The 16,062-nt window shown below is 37.5% G+C and overlaps 1 protein-coding gene across 1 annotated transcript in view; it reads right to left on the reverse strand.

Moving 5' to 3' along the window:
• Positions 1 to 14,964, reverse strand: part of RAPGEF5 (Rap guanine nucleotide exchange factor 5) — a 116,762-nt gene extending 101,798 nt beyond the window's left edge. The window contains exon 1 of the mRNA XM_029283114.1: positions 14,703 to 14,964. Within this exon, the coding sequence (XP_029138947.1) occupies positions 14,703 to 14,891 (189 nt within the window). The 5' untranslated portion in view covers positions 14,892 to 14,964. The remainder of the gene's footprint in view (positions 1 to 14,702) is intronic.
• Between the last annotated feature and the right edge of the window lie 1,098 nt (positions 14,965 to 16,062).

The following is a 16,062-nucleotide window of genomic DNA, read 5'->3' on the forward strand; positions in this document are numbered from 1 at the left end:
CTCCTTGATTAGTTTCCATCCATTGCTTCTTCTCCTGCTTTCAGGTGCTTTGGAGAATAGCCTGACTCCCTCTTCTTTGTGGCAAACCGAGATATTGGAAGTGCCTAAGTTGCAATCATATGACTGCAAGGAGGCTGCAAAAGCTTCAACATCAAGGACTGGTCATAAGCCCCCCTCATTTAATGATATTGTAACTTTGAATAATCACTGTAAGTGTAGTCATAAACTAAGGACTACCTGTAATTTGGTTTCCTACATGTATTTAGAATAAAGGAACAGGAAAGGGGGAAATCAAGAGACCCATTTAAAGTAAGTCATAGAGAAGAGTTTGTTCTTGTACATTTCAGTTTGTGTGGATGACTAGAACCTTCTGAAAGACTGATGTCAAATGCCTCACAACTTATTGTTTTCAAAAGAAAAAAAAAACAGTTCCCAAATAAATTGAATGAGGAAGGCGATGGCATTCACGTGAAAACGTGCCATGTAGTATGAGATGAATACCAAGATGATTTTTGGCAAAGTCCTATGATGTTATAAATATCATCTCTGTGACTGTCTGTGTCTGATTATAAAGAGGAACCTCATGGTTTTGAGCTACATTCTATTTATACAATGTAAAGTTAATGTGAAAACAATATAAAAGCCAGTTAGATGACTTTGGGCCACTCTCTTTCAGCCCAACCCACTTAACAGGGGTTGTTATTGTGGGGAAAATAGGAAGAGAAACAAGTATTAAGTATGTTCACAACTTTGAGTTACTTTTGAATTACTAATAAGGGCAGGATAAAAAAATCTAATAAATAAAAAATATATAAATAAAATCCAGATACAGGAATTCTCACTTAATAACTTCTCATTTAGCAACAGTTTCTGAAAAAGTAACTTTATAATCAGTGCTTGCATTTCCAACCCTCCCAGCATCCTTGCAGTGATGTGATCAAGATTCAAGCACTTCACAGCCAATTGGCATTTACGACTGTGACACTGCTCTCCACTGTCACATGATTGCCACTAAGTTGGCAGTAAATTTGCAAGTCCCTATCATATGACATCTCACTTAATGACTGCATTACTTAATAAAGGTTCCAGTTGTAGTTGTTAAGGGAAGACTACCTATAAACAATATTTTTTATTCAATATTGCTTTCTTGATCCAAGATAGTATAGACCAGATATTATTAGGTGCTTTTTACAAAAGTGAGAATAACTTCTTAGATATAATCAATGACCTATTTTCCCATTGATTTCAGTGTGCTAAGGCAATATTATCTTAACCGCAGTATTACCTAAATCAGGAGTCCTCAATCTTGGCAACTTTAAGACTTTGCTGGGTGAGGAATTCTGGGAGTTGAAGTCCACAAGTCTTAAAGTTGCTAAGGTTGAGGACCCTTGACCTAAACCATAAAAGCTGGGTTCATGCATAGTATTAAACCATGTTCAAACCAATATATGCTTAGCTATATATGAAGCTAGCTACTGTTCCTATAGTAACCAACTAGTATTTCTGGGAAGACCATAAGCTGGAACTTTTTTTATTTTATCAAACTGACATGAAAACACTAGCCTTCACTGTGTCACTTCCAACAACCAGCCTCAATGGCTCATTTTCTTTGAACATACAAACTGTACAGCGACTACCAGAAAATCTTTCATAGATCTGTCTAAAGAACAGTTATCCTCTTTAGTGTACTCTATCATGCCTATTCCAGCACTCTAAGAGAGTTAACTTGGCTACTTTAACTAGATACTTATTTGATTAGGATAGTCTCCTGGGGATCATACTTACTATTAAGACATAAACCATATTTGGCAACTAGTGGCTGGATTTACACACTATGCTTGGGTGTAACCAAGCCAATTTTTATTTAACATAATATATAAATGTGATTAATTTATGTATCACTAAGGAAGTATGCCTGCAGCTCTGCACTAGAACTCCTTTATGCCAAAGAATTTAATCATTTGACCAATCTCCATGCTATGTTACAACCACTGTGATTTAGATTGTCCAAATATCAAATATGGTATTTCCCTTAACTTCCCAATGAAGGTTCTGGGTGAAACTGGTACAAAAGCAGAGGGACTATTTAAGAAAATATCTCTGCAGAAGACCATGTGTAAATTCCAGGTGAAGTATCCATTTCTGAGCATTTTAAAGTATTTTTAGACATAGTTTATAGCTCTTAGACTTTTAAAATGCCAAGTATGTTGAGATAATAACTTAGATAATACCTATCCGAGCTTCTGGGGGAATGGCTACATGGAAATGTAATATAGTCAAAAGTCTCCCAGGGAAAGAAGAAGTGGCAGCATGTGATAATTGATCTTGTAGTAAATCCCATAGACAATAGTCACCGCCAGAAAGAGAATACAAAAAGCAAAAGAAGGAAAAATCAATCAATTTGTACTTTTTTGGTTCTTATGACACCAACAATTATGAATATGAATGAAAGCAGCACAGGTATTAAATGTTAAGCCCCAGCTTATCAAGTATGGTGTACTGAACCACATTGGATTGGATTCAAATGAAAAGATAAACCTAAACCAAACAAACCATTTATGGCTTGGTGCAATATATAAATCTATCTACTAACTACAGCAATTCCCACATTTATATGCAAGAACTTTTCAACACTTACTTGGAGATATCAGAAGTTGAACGTGTGACTTACTATCATTATGCCTTCTAAAAACAGACAAAAATTAGGTAAATTAAAACCATTCTATTAATCTTTGGAAATTAGAAAAATGTGATTTTGGGGGAAGGAATGAGGATTTTTGTTCCCAATTACTTTAAAAATGTTTAAAAATTCACAAGATTATTCAAAATGTGTTTCATTTGACTAAAACACTTAATACTCCAAAAAGGGATATCATCTAGGGAAGACAAGGATGGAAATAATTTCTCTTCATTATTTTATTTCAGGTTTCATTCATAGTATTTTGATCAAGAAATATGATGATGATGATGATGATGATGATGATGATGATGATGATGATGATGATGATGTTGTTGTTGTTGTTGTTGTGATGGCTTAGTAGGGAAGAAGTTAAACATAAAGGCAATGAAGCAAAAGAGATCAAAAGAAATCTAGATATGTTACTGATCTATGGTTTCTCCTTGAAGTATACTATCAAAAATTTTCTTACTATATGCTGCAGACTAATAAAAATGTAAATCCGAATCACTTTTCTATGTAAATTATAAAATTAGTATAGAAAAAAAATCATGTAAAATAATTTATCAGGAAACTAAATGCGCCTGTTGTTACTTAATATGGTTCTGGCATATTTTAATAACAATGGTATATTTTTAATAACAATGAATTGCTATGTTTTGTTATTTAATACATGTTCAATTTTGCAGTCCACTTGTACTATAAGATCTACTTCCTTCAATCTTCCTAACAATTTAGAAATAGATTGGCATTTCCACATACTTACTGGGTCATGGTTGATTAAAAGCTATTCTTATTATATTATCTCTAGAAATGTATTAATGAAAATATTTCGGATAATAGTTAGAAATGGAGCTAGAGAACAAATCACACAAAAAAAATCTACATGTGTCCTTTAATTTATGTAGGCTGATAGTTTATCGATGAAAATCTCAACCCAAGTAAAAGCAAGGGCTGAATGAAATTCCCAATGAACAACATTAAATCACTATTCTGTCTTGTTTTGAAATGAAAGCTTGATGAGCTCTGAAGTATGGAGCTGTATGTTTATTCATTTGATTTATCTCATTGTATGGATGGCTCATTATTTGCAGATTAATTAAAAGAGACAGAACATCCATATTCATATATCCACATGTATGTGCACAAAAAGGCAAAGATGCTATTGCATATAGTTAGAATATTTAAAGGTTAGGTATAATACAAGTGAAAAAATCATTTGTGGCAAATCTTATTGGATCATTCCAGCTGCAAGCTCCAAGTTATTTCCTCTCAGCAGAACACCTTTAGAACAGTTTCTCAGCAGGTGAAAAAAGAAGTTGCTCTACTTAGGTTATGTGGCCATGCAATTAAGTGCCCCCCTACCAAAATTGTGAAAGAACTGCATAATGACTGGACCTGCACCATCAGCCATTCACTTCAGAAAACATTGAGGGGATAAGACAAAGTCCAAGATGTTAATAAGGTCCAATCACAACAGAAGGATAATAAATACTGCTACACTATTCAAATGACCTCAGTGGAATGGAGGAAAAACTTTCAGAAGAAAACAACAACATTTTCTGTGGTTTCGTTACCTATTAGTTTTGCCTAGCATGGATTTCTCTTGAATAATAATGGTCACCTGTACTGATACTTCATGTTACTCCCTTCACTTTCCTCTTCTATTTGTTTCATGCTTAATACAATACACATGCTATTGTATTATATATTGTATATTACTATATTACCCTGATCTGGTTACGGGTTCACATGATTAAGGATCTATTTTAATTTAATAAAACAAAATTAAGAAATGCATATAAAAAGGAAGCACATAACTGTTGTCATTTTTCTACTATGCATAATAGTAGACACAACCATGAAAAAATTCAGCATTGATGAATATCTCTGAAGACCTCTCTTATTTCCCCCCCAGAAAACAGCATTAAGAGATGTTGGTTATGTCCCATTCAGTTGGTACTATTAGGAACCACATAGACAGACCTTCTTCAGTCTGTCCTTCTCCAGTTTTGTGCCCAATCTGGCCCTCCAAATTCTTCAACACTGCACCCATTGCCTCTGGGAATCAAATCCATCTACATTAGTGCAGATCATCTTCCTTTCACCTTCCTCAGTATTATAGACTTATCAAGACAGCTAGTGTTCACATAATGTGTCAAAAAATATAATTTGAGCCTGCTCATTTGTGTCTTGAGTGAGAACTCTGTATTGATTTGTTAGATGATCCTTTGTCGTCTTGCATTCTTAGGAGTCTACTGCAACACCAAAATTCAAAAGAATTAATACACTTTAGCCTGCTTCATCAACATCCATTTTACATTTCCATAAGAGCATCACAGGAAAATCATTGACTGCATGATTTAGGTCTTTGTAGATATAGACACATTCTGGCATCTGAATATCTTGTCCAAGGCCTTTATGGCTGCTCTACCAAGTTCATTTCTTACTGATGGTTCCTTTTATTGTTGATAGTCAATCCACAAAGGAGAAGCTATTTACCACTTCAGTATCTTCACTGTCAATTCAAAGGTTCATTGCTGCACTTTTATCATTAGCCTTCTTTATATTTAATTTTAGTAATTTTTCAATGTGCTCTTTTACTAAAAGCAGATTATTTGTAATTTTAACTATAAACATCATCAACATAATGCAGATTATTGATGCTTATCCCTCCAGTTATAAAATCATTTCCATTTACTTTCAATCCAGCATCACTCTGAATATATTCAGCAGATAGACTCTCTTTTGATGATCCAGATTGTGGCTTCCTGCCTGTGTATAGTTTTTGCATAAGGATCATGAGTTATTCTGGAATTCCCATTTTCCACAGCTTGATACAGTTGACACAAACCTTTCATGAAGTATCAATGTCTCTTGCTCTACAACTTTCTCTGTAGTCATCATGAACCTCTAATATCTCTCCTACCATGTAGGTCTCTAATCCAAATTGGATGATCCTAAGCATTATCTTTCTAGCATGTACAATTAACTATAATAAGTATGGTTAATACACTCTGTTAGATCCTCTTTTTTAGTATCAGTATGTAGACTATAGTTTGCCACGTTTCTGTAGATACTCTATTAAATCCTGCAACCTTCCAATTTGGTAATAACCAGAGTGCTAGTCTAAATTCATTTTATACTGCAAGAGATTCTTGTAAATAAGGAATCATCTTTTTCAAACTGGGATGTTGACAACTCTAATTTTCTACTGTACAGTTTCATTATACTCCTGAAATTTATAGTTGTCATGAATTAATTTTTCTCTGTGCAGTACAGTGGTTTAAGTTTATACAAAATAAATTCCCATTTATTCTTTTGCAGATTACTAGTTCCATTACAGGCTTGAATCCCAATTAGTATCCTGGCAATTGCAGAACAAGAGTAAGAAAAAGAATACATTCCTATTAAAACTCTGTCCAGGAGTGTTCTTTGATCAGAACAAAATAGAAATAAGGAAAACAGATATGATCCTACAGGCTATGCAACAGCTTGGTAGATCATGGCTACACATGTATATTTTAGATTTATTAATAATACTTCAAGCCAAATGTAGTCAACAGCAGAAGCTTACAATTATATCCAGATTGTGAAGGAAGGGTCAAGGCACAAGTTTCCTCACATTTTTTTGGAAAAAAATATTCTGGAAGAAATGTACCTCCTGGAAAAAAAATAACCTTTTCCCGCCAATCTGATAAGGAATTCTGGGAGTTGAAGTCCACAAGTCATAAAAGAGCCAAGGTTGCCTACCCCTGACATAAGGGAATTGATTATAAATATCTTATTTCCAGTGAGGATACTGCCTCTGTTCTAAAAGAGCGGGAATTTTTTTGATGGAAATGTCTTCATCAGAAAGAGAGACAGATAAAGTTATGTCAAGATTGTGTTTTGCCCAAAACTGGCTTCCAAACTTTCACACAAAGCTATATTTTTAATAACAAGTCTTTTACAGCATGCCATTAATGAATCCATTTAATGGAGATAAATTAGTTGCAGTGTAAAGCATTGGGAATTATGTTTATAAATCTTTTGCAATACAGGAATAATCCACAAACATTCTTCATGAAGTATATTTAAATCTCTTATAGTAAGAATCATAACAGATCTAAAGGTCAAGCAATGTTCACATTTTCCAATCCAGTTTTAAAGATAAAACAGGAAGATTTCTAAATCTGCATGTGACATGTATATATAAAAAGTGTTTAAAAACTTAACGTTTTATTCATGTGATTTAATGAACAATTTCATTTGAAGGCAACTAAAGTATTCAAAATACTTCAAACTTCACTCTCGATGAACAGAAACTTCCTCAAAGCAATCTATAAAATGCTATAGAAATAGCAATGGTCATGTCACCATGGGGATACTACAACAGTTTTAATTGTGAATATTGGTTATGAGTACTTTTTCTAGTGTCACTGTAACTCTGAACAGTTGCTAAATGAATGGTTGTAAGTTGAGGGCAACTTGTAGATGCAAATCACACTTTGTTTTACACATATCAAGTTGTCAGCTTTGCAATGTATTGGCATCACCTCCAGTTAATCAATAATTTGATTGGACAAAACAAACTTTGGCTCAATCCTAACATGACCATTTGGTTCTCTAAGGGGTCAGGGATATTACCGTTCTTGGTCTTGAATCAGGTGGTACCTTCCACTTTCAACACTGTTGGGCAACTTGCCATGGCACCTACCTTGTATAACAGTCTTCCCTCCCAGAAGTGAGGCTACTCCAATCCTGCTGCTTTGTCACCAGGCCTTGGGATCCCAGGGGATCAGCGAAATGATAACTCCATCACTATGGCTGATAAATGCTTTCCCCTGTGCTGTAGAGTTTCTATTTTTTAATAATGTTTGTGTGAAATTTTAACAATGACTGTTTTAATTCATTGTTGTATGCCACTCAGATTCACTTTTTGTGAAATGGGCAGCTATATAACTATAATAAATAAATGAATAAAAAATTGGGGCATCTTTCTGGACTTCCAGTTACTGCCTAAAGACAGGTAGCAGCTGTGGTCAGGAAGGCCTTGTCGAGGGTCACCTGGACTATCCTTTGCTCAATTGGGAGGCCCTTTATATGTGGTCATCTAATGACAGAATGATTGCAATACAATCTACATAGGGCGGCCCTTGAAGATCACATGGAATCTACCACTTGTTCAGAATGCAGCAGCATGAAAAATAATGGATGCCTGCTGGGTATCCCTACTGCTACACAAACTACACTCATAGCCAGTTGGCTTGTTATTAACTGTGGGTTCTCCTCAGTTAATGGCACTAATGAAGAGGTCTACAAAATTACAGCTGCCCCAGCACCCTTCTCAGGATGCTTGACAATCAGCTTTACTTATGAAATTGCAGCATCTTGCGATCACATGATCATGATTTGCCATTTTCCCTGTTGTCCTCCCATAAGCAAAGACAATGAGGAAGCTGACAGAGATCACAAGTCATTGTGCTAAATCTGTCTCAATGTGTAGCAGCCCCTCCAGTCCCTCCCCACGTGCGTTAGCTTCTTGCACTCTCTCCCATACTGTGCAGCAATCACCCCAAGCCCCACTGCACTCACAGTGCAATAGCCCGCCATGTATCGATAGCAGTCACTTACCTGCCCATTAGCCTGCTTCTGAGCTGTCTGGGATTTCCAACTTCCTGCCAGCTTTGCTAATGAATTTGCTTGTTGGGAGCCAGCAGGAAGTTCCAATGAGATCCTCACTTAATGACCCACAATCCTCTCTTAATAATGGCAACTGGAAGTGCCAGGATTGCCATCTCTAAGCCTGCTGTCATGTGACATTGCACTTAACCAAAATTTCAGTCCCAATTACTGTTAACCTAGGACTGCCTACACAGAGCCCTCTAAGGTACTGATATATGCCATCAAGTTATTTTTAATTTCTAGCAAGCACTTAAGATTTTTCTATGAAAATCCACTGTATGGCACAGAATCTGGATAACTGAGGGCCACTTTTCTCCGATTCCTTCTGTCCATCCAATACATTCTGACAGAGTGGGAACATTGCAGGTCCCCTCCATTAAATGTGAGCCTCTTGTGGGACCAAGGAACTAGGCCTTCTCTTCTTGGCCTTCACTCTCTGGAACACCATCTAAAGACAGCATCCTCTCTCTTAGGATTTCGAAAAGCTCTTAACACCTGGCTTTGATCCCAAACTTGGGATTGGTTTTTTGTTTGTTTGTTTGGTTGGTTGGTTGTTTGGTTGGTTGGTTGGTTTTGGGGAGAGTTTTTTTAATATGGATTTTAGACCATTTTACTCCAGGTATCTATAACAGCAGTCCCCAACGTTTTTAGCACCAGGAACCAGTTTTGTGAAAGACGATTTTTCCACAAACTGGGGGGGGGCAGGAATGCGCAAACGAGATCCCTCGCATGTGCAGTTTACAGTAAGGTTCACACTCCTATGAGAATCTAATGCCTGATGACCCAAGGTGGAGTTGAGGCAGTGATGCTAGCGCTGGAGAGTGACTGCAAATACAGATGAAGCATCACCTGCCCTTCACCTCCAGCTGTGCAGCCCAGTTCCTAACAGGCCACGAACCGGTACCAGTCCGTGCCCAGGAGTTGGGCACCCCTAGTCTATGAGACAATAGGTTTTACCTATTTTATAGTTTTTATTTTCTTTTGTTTTGTACACAGGCCACAATTTATTGGAGCTGGGTGGATATAATAAATAAAGTTTTTTTAATCCATGACTAGTGGTAACATATTATACTGTATTTTCAGTTGTTACTCAGCTGTCTTGTTATTTATCTTCCCATTGTATTAGAATCTCATTTTACAAAATATAGTGTGACAACATAATCATATTTTATGCATCCTAGAGTAACAAAAAGCAGTCTTAACTAGGATGTAACAAATACATTATTTGCAAGCCACCTCATCGCAGAGCTTTATATCATATAAATGTAATTTTTGTAACTAATTATTGTTAGTATTGAACTATGGGCATACACATAATACAGAGAATCATCTCATAAGTAATTATTGTGCTGTTTTAATGCCATGTACAACCAACTCCCTAGAGATTTTAATATCCACCTTCCCTAAGGATAGGTTTAATATCTACCTTCCCTTAAGGATAATGTGAAAGGACAGGCACGCTCAGGTTAGAATTAATCCTTCAAAGCTTTTAACAATTTCACACCGAGATTAAGGAAAGCTTATGTATTTAATTTATATTCTGAGTATACATTGGGATAGGCTGAACTGGAAGATGATCACAGTTTTGAAATCAGAAGAAACACTAATAATCTGCACTGTGCACTCTGATGATTAAAAATGTAAATGATCTGCAAGTTCTAATAAAGTTATTTAAAACAACCCAGTGAACAATGGGACTAAGATTAAATATAAAGACCAAGATGCCAGCGGGCACAGCAGTAAGCCATAGCATTGTCATTGAAAACACTGAAGTTTGTGGATGGATTCTACATCTGTAAATAAAAGATCAGTCAAGAAATACACTACAGACTAGCACTTGGCAGGATATCCATGAAGACCTTGGAAAGGCATTCAGAGGCCAAGATGTGTCTGTATCTACAAAAATCAAAATCATGCAGACAATTGTTTCCCTGTAACCTTCTATTAAAATTAGACTTCGAAGAAGCAAGATGGACTGTGTATTGATATTTTTGAATTCTGGTGATGGAGAAGACTCCTGATAATTCCATGGATAGCTGAGAAGACAAACAGATTGTGTAACAAAGCAATCCAGAGTTCTCAAAAATGACAAATTATCGTGTTTGGGACGTATTATACAAAGGCCTAGCTATCAAGAAATGTGTAATGGTGCAAAAGATGGAAGAAAATAGAAGACACCTGCAGCAGGGTGCATTTAATTACAGCAGCGTTTGATAAATTGCTGGAAGAGCCAAATTGGGGACAGATCATCCTACAAAAGACATTTCTGTATAGTCAGTAAGAGTTGATACCAACTGGATGACATATAATCATTCTTTCTAAAAATTGTATTATCTCCCCCATTAAATTAACAAATAATGCTTGATTTCACATAGATCCCAATCTGGGTTAGATAATTACTCAGTTTTCTAAAAATAAAAAATAAAAACCACATCCTCAGCTACTACAAACACAACAACATGTTCATGAATGCTGAGAAAGATTTGACTTCTTAGCAATGTAGTATTAAAATGAAGGATTTCTCAATCTAGATAGGAAACTTTTTTCAAGTTTCTTAGTTTAATTAGAAATGCCTATGAAACTGCTGACAGGAACATCATATTAGGATCCTCCATTTATCTTACAGGAGAATTTTCTAAATCAGGGGTCTTTAAACTTGGCCCTTTTATGACTTGTCATAAAAGGGCCAAGTTTGAAGACCCCTGTTCAAAATAATGCACATGCAACGCGTGCTTGCTTCATCTAGGAGAGAAAGGCAAGATGTGGCTCCAGAGATTTGATTGCTCAAGTTCAACTCTACTTCTCTAGCCAGTGAGAGATGATATTCATCTTTATCCACAAACTACAGGAAAAATATATCGGATCTAGAAACAAGTTTTATTTAAAATTATGCTATAGTCTGAATATTGCTTAATCAACAATGTTTTTCTATACTATTTATTCAGAAATAAGTTTGGCTAAATTCAATATTTACTCCCAGGTGAGCAAATATTAGATTATAACCTAAAATGTATATGTCAGTTACTTTTACTGCAGCACTGAGGTATTGATATTTCTTCAGAAAAGTAAGTACAAGTAGTCCTTGACTTACAACAGTTTATTTAGTGGCTGTTTGAAATTACAACGGTACTGAAAAAAATGACTTATGATCATTTTTCACACTTATGACCGTTGCAGCATCCCCATGGTCATGTGATTAAAATTCAGATGCTTGGCAACTGACTCATATTTATGATGGTTGGAATATCCTGCTGTCCTATGACCACCTTTTGTGACCGTTTGACAAACAAAATCAATGGGAAAGCAGATTCACTTAACAACCATGTTACTAACTTAACAACTGCAGTGATTCACTTAACTGTGGCAAGAAAGGTCATAACACTGGGCAAAACTCACCTAACATCTCACTTAGCAACAAATGTTGGGCTCAAATGTGGTAGTAAGTCTAGGACTACTGTGTACTGTATATACAAATTATGGAGCAAACTATAAAGCTAGTAATTAGTAGCTTCATGCTACTCTGTGTACTACTGATACTGATTTTACCAACCAGTTACAATTTCTAATTCTAGGCATGTTGCCTACATCCATGATTAATCAATGCATATTCCGTTCATAAAAGCTTCTTCAAGCTGGCCAGCTCACATTTAATTTGCATTCCTTGATAGCTTATATGTGCAATGGATAGTCTTAGCCAGTGCTTTTTTTGTCATAGAACGCACCAGAACAGAGTTCCAGCATCTTTTTTTGATGGATTTTTCCAAATTTTAAAAATAACTTTTGAAAATTTGATGTTTGGTCCACATGGACTTGAATTCGCCCTGTTGAGCGTAGCAGGTTGGAGGCAAAATCATTAAAATGGTGCATGCGGGCTGCTTGTGTGTCGAGACCGATGCATGCGTACTTCGTCCGCACTGGTTGTGATGGTGCTGCTCGGCTTGTGGCACTGCTCGGCTTGTGATTGGTCTTGTGGTCATGCACTGAGTGCTTACTGCAGGCAGCGACCATTATGTTTCGTTACACAACTGACATGTGTGGGTGTGTGTACAGTAATTGACTATGTGCGAAAGGTAAATAATTTATTTTAAAAAATCATTAGTGAATTGAAAATCTTTAATTTTTTAGTGTAAAAGTGTGACCCCAAATTTAAAAATGAGAAAAAAAATACTAATTACTTCTCAACCACCGGTCCTGCTAAGAACTGAATATATAATTTTTTAAATAAAAGATTAACAAGATGTGAGTTCCGACACCTTTCTTCTTACAAAAAAAGCACCGGTCTTAGCAATTATATATGGTTAAATGGTAAATCAGTGAAAGATATCAATATATGTATTGAACAATGTACCTCACAGATTAAGTGGCTTATTTTAGTGTAGATAATTACAGTGAATAGTCCACTGAATCAAGAAATTGACTAGAAATGCTAAAACCTGGTAATAATGGAATGGAATGGAATGGAATGGAATGGAATGGAATGGAATGGAATGGAATAGAATAGAATAGAATAGAATAGAATAGAATAGAATAGAATAGAATAGAAGCTGGAAGGACCTTGGAGGTCTTCTAGTCCAACCCCATGCTCAGGCAGGAAATCCTATATCATTTCAATCCAATCTTTTCTTAAAAACTTCCTGAGGCAAGTTGTTCCACTGATTATTTGTTCTGTCAGGAAATTTGTCGTTAGTTCTAAGTTTGATTAGTTTCCATCCATTGCTTCTTGTCCTGCCTTCAGGTGCTTTGGGGAATAGCTTGACTCCCTCTTCTTTGTGGCAGCTCCTGAGATATTGGAACACTGCTATCATGTCTCCCCTCGTCCTTCTCTTCATTAAACTAGACATACCCAATTCCAGCAACTGTTCCTTATATGTTTTAGCCTCCAGTCCCCTAATCATCTTTGTTGCTCTTCTCTGTACTCTTTCTAGAGTCTCAACATCTTTTTTACATCATGGTGACCAAAACTGGATGCAGTATTCCAAGTGTGGCCTTACTGAGGCATTGTAAAGTGGTATTAACACTTCATGTGATCTTGATCCTATCCCTCTGTTAATGCAGCCTAGCACTGTGTTGACTTTTTTGGCAGCTGCAGCACACTGCTGGCTCATATTTAACTGATTGTCTACTAGGACTCCGAGATCCCTCTCACAATTGCTACTATTGAGCAAGGTACCACCTATACCAGTGATGGCAAACATTTTAGAGACCGAGTGCCCAAACTGCAACCCAAAACCCACTTATGTATCATCGGGTGCCGAGTGGGCGTGATCCATTGGGTGGGCATGGCCCATTGGGTGGGCATGGCTGCAGTGGTAACGGCAGGCTGGGTAGGACTAAAAAGTTCAATCAATCAATTCCAACTTTGCGAGATCGTTTTTTTCCCCGCAAGGAGTTGAAATTGATAGATTGAACTTTTTTTTTTTGTATGCGGCAGCGGCGGCCTAAAGCAAAAAGGTTTTATAAAACACAGCTGAAGGCCTAGGACTGGGGCGATGGTCTGCGTGCCCACAGAGTGGGCTCTGCGTGCCATCTGTGGCACACGTGCCATAGGTTCGCCACCATGGACCTATACCATTACCTGTGCATTTGGTTTTTTATGCCTAAATGTAGAACCATATCTTTTTTTTTTTTTTTATATCATGCAGCACCTGGCAAAAACAAATTCCTGGCAAAAATTAAATTCCAAGGTTGCTTCAACAAACTCTCCCAGCCCAAATAATACACTTCAAGGCAATTATTTTTTTAAAAAAATTGTTACATTGTTGGATACAATCTATGTTTACTTAGAATAAAAGTTCATTGAATTCGGTGGTGCTCAACACACAGCTGCCAATCTAGCTATTCTTGAATGAACTATCCCCAAACAACTGCATTATCTTCTCACATCTTCTCTGCAACATGGCCTCCATTCCAATCGCAGCTGCAGATACATAATTTCAGCGAACTCAGGTCAATGGCCTGCTACCCGCCCGCCCCCCAAACGTTACATGCTACATAGATTACATGTTCTTTGCAAATCTCACACGGATTAAAGGCAGACTTCCCTTTATGGCACAGGCAGATTAAAGACGGGAGTTTAAGAGAATACAACTCTCTTACTGTATACCATTACTGTCCATTCCTAATGCCAATTATTTTATTCCCGTGATGGTTATGCATGATTAACAGGGTATCAGTTGCGTGTCGGAGATCTTTTTAACTTTTAAAATAAGCAAAGTGCAAAATGCCTCACAGAACAAAAAGGAGAGGGGGGGTTCTTCCTTGGCTACCAAGTCACCCACTGGCTTTCGGAGGCCAAGCCCCGTAACAGGGACGAGTCGATTCTTGGGAGCACCGCGGCCATCCGGCATCGTTCACTCACCCGGCCCCCGCCATCTGAGCGCTTTCTCCGCAGCGTGAGTCCACTCCGGAGCAGCGTCGGTAGTTCCCTCAGCTTCTGCCGCAACTGCACTTGCTGCTCCTGGCCTCTGGCGTCTGTGGCGTTACGGTCATGGAGCAGCGAGTCGGCCCTGTAACACGCGGGTTGCATCTTAACGGAGCTCCCAGCCATGCATACTACTTGCCGGAGAAGCCTCTTCCCAGCTGCTTCAGCGCTTTTCCCCGGGCATGCACGACGCGCACCTTTCTCTTGTTATGCAAAACACGACTGTCAGGCAAATGAATTGGCCGCAACAGCGGCAGTGGCGTCCTCCTCCTCCTCCTCTTCCTTCTCCTCCTCACGGGAATTGGGAAGGAAAAGGGAAAGAAGCCCGCACAAACATTGCTCTCAGCTTGCACGAAAATCAAACTGTGCGAGAAGGCCGATTCCCTAACAAAAATACTCAGAATAAGGCGTTTAACACTCAGGTGCAGGTAATGCGCCAGGAACCTAATATTTCTTAAGGCCTCCACCTTTCCCTACTCTCGTGGCCCCTCCCCCTTTGACGCTGTTTTTTCTCAACTGCTACGACGGGAACAAACAAAAGTCAAAGGAAGGAGCTGGGAAGGAGCAGCGGTGTGCTGAATATAGTATCTTGTGGCTTCTTGGTGTGCTACTCTTCAGAATGCACATCTTCCCTGGAGAATTGCAAATACTATCAACAGTCAATAAACCATAGCAATAAAGGGATAAAAGTTACCAAGAGTGGGTTTTCAGACTCTTAACTATTTAGCTAGCCTTTATCAAATGAGCCACAATTAGCAGAGTTATCATATTGGCTGTTTGGTAACATCCAGGTGATTGTACAGAAATGAAAGCTAGCGTGCTGGAAAAACAGCAATAAGTATATCACAAATGAAAATAATTTAGCTTGGTGTTCAGGTGTAATGAGCAAATTTACCAAACCAGATTGAGTATATGGATTGTGGATCATTAGGCACATTTGAAGATGCATTGGAGTAAATAAAATACTTGTCCAAACTGTTAAGAAAGGGCCATTTTTTGCAAGGAACTCTTCAGAAGCTATTTCTGCTTATCAATGCACATGTAAACAAAGTTACACAGACAGCAAAGATTAATGTGCTTGCAGAAATAGCCAAAAACAGTTTTCAAAGCAGCTATAGCAGTCTTGCAAAAGTCACTAATATTCTATAAAGTACGTTTTTAAAGGATTAGAATTAATTGACAAAGAATCAAAAGCTGCTGATACAATAGTTGAACACTCTATGCTGAAGCCAAACAAATCATTTTATAACATGTAGGTAGTCCTTGACTTACAACAGTTCATTTAGTGACTGTTCAA

Source organism: Protobothrops mucrosquamatus, unplaced genomic scaffold (assembly GCF_001527695.2).
Source record: "Protobothrops mucrosquamatus isolate PMUCROS unplaced genomic scaffold, P.Mucros_1.0 scaffold21, whole genome shotgun sequence".
Taxonomy (NCBI): Eukaryota; Metazoa; Chordata; class Lepidosauria; order Squamata; family Viperidae; genus Protobothrops; species Protobothrops mucrosquamatus.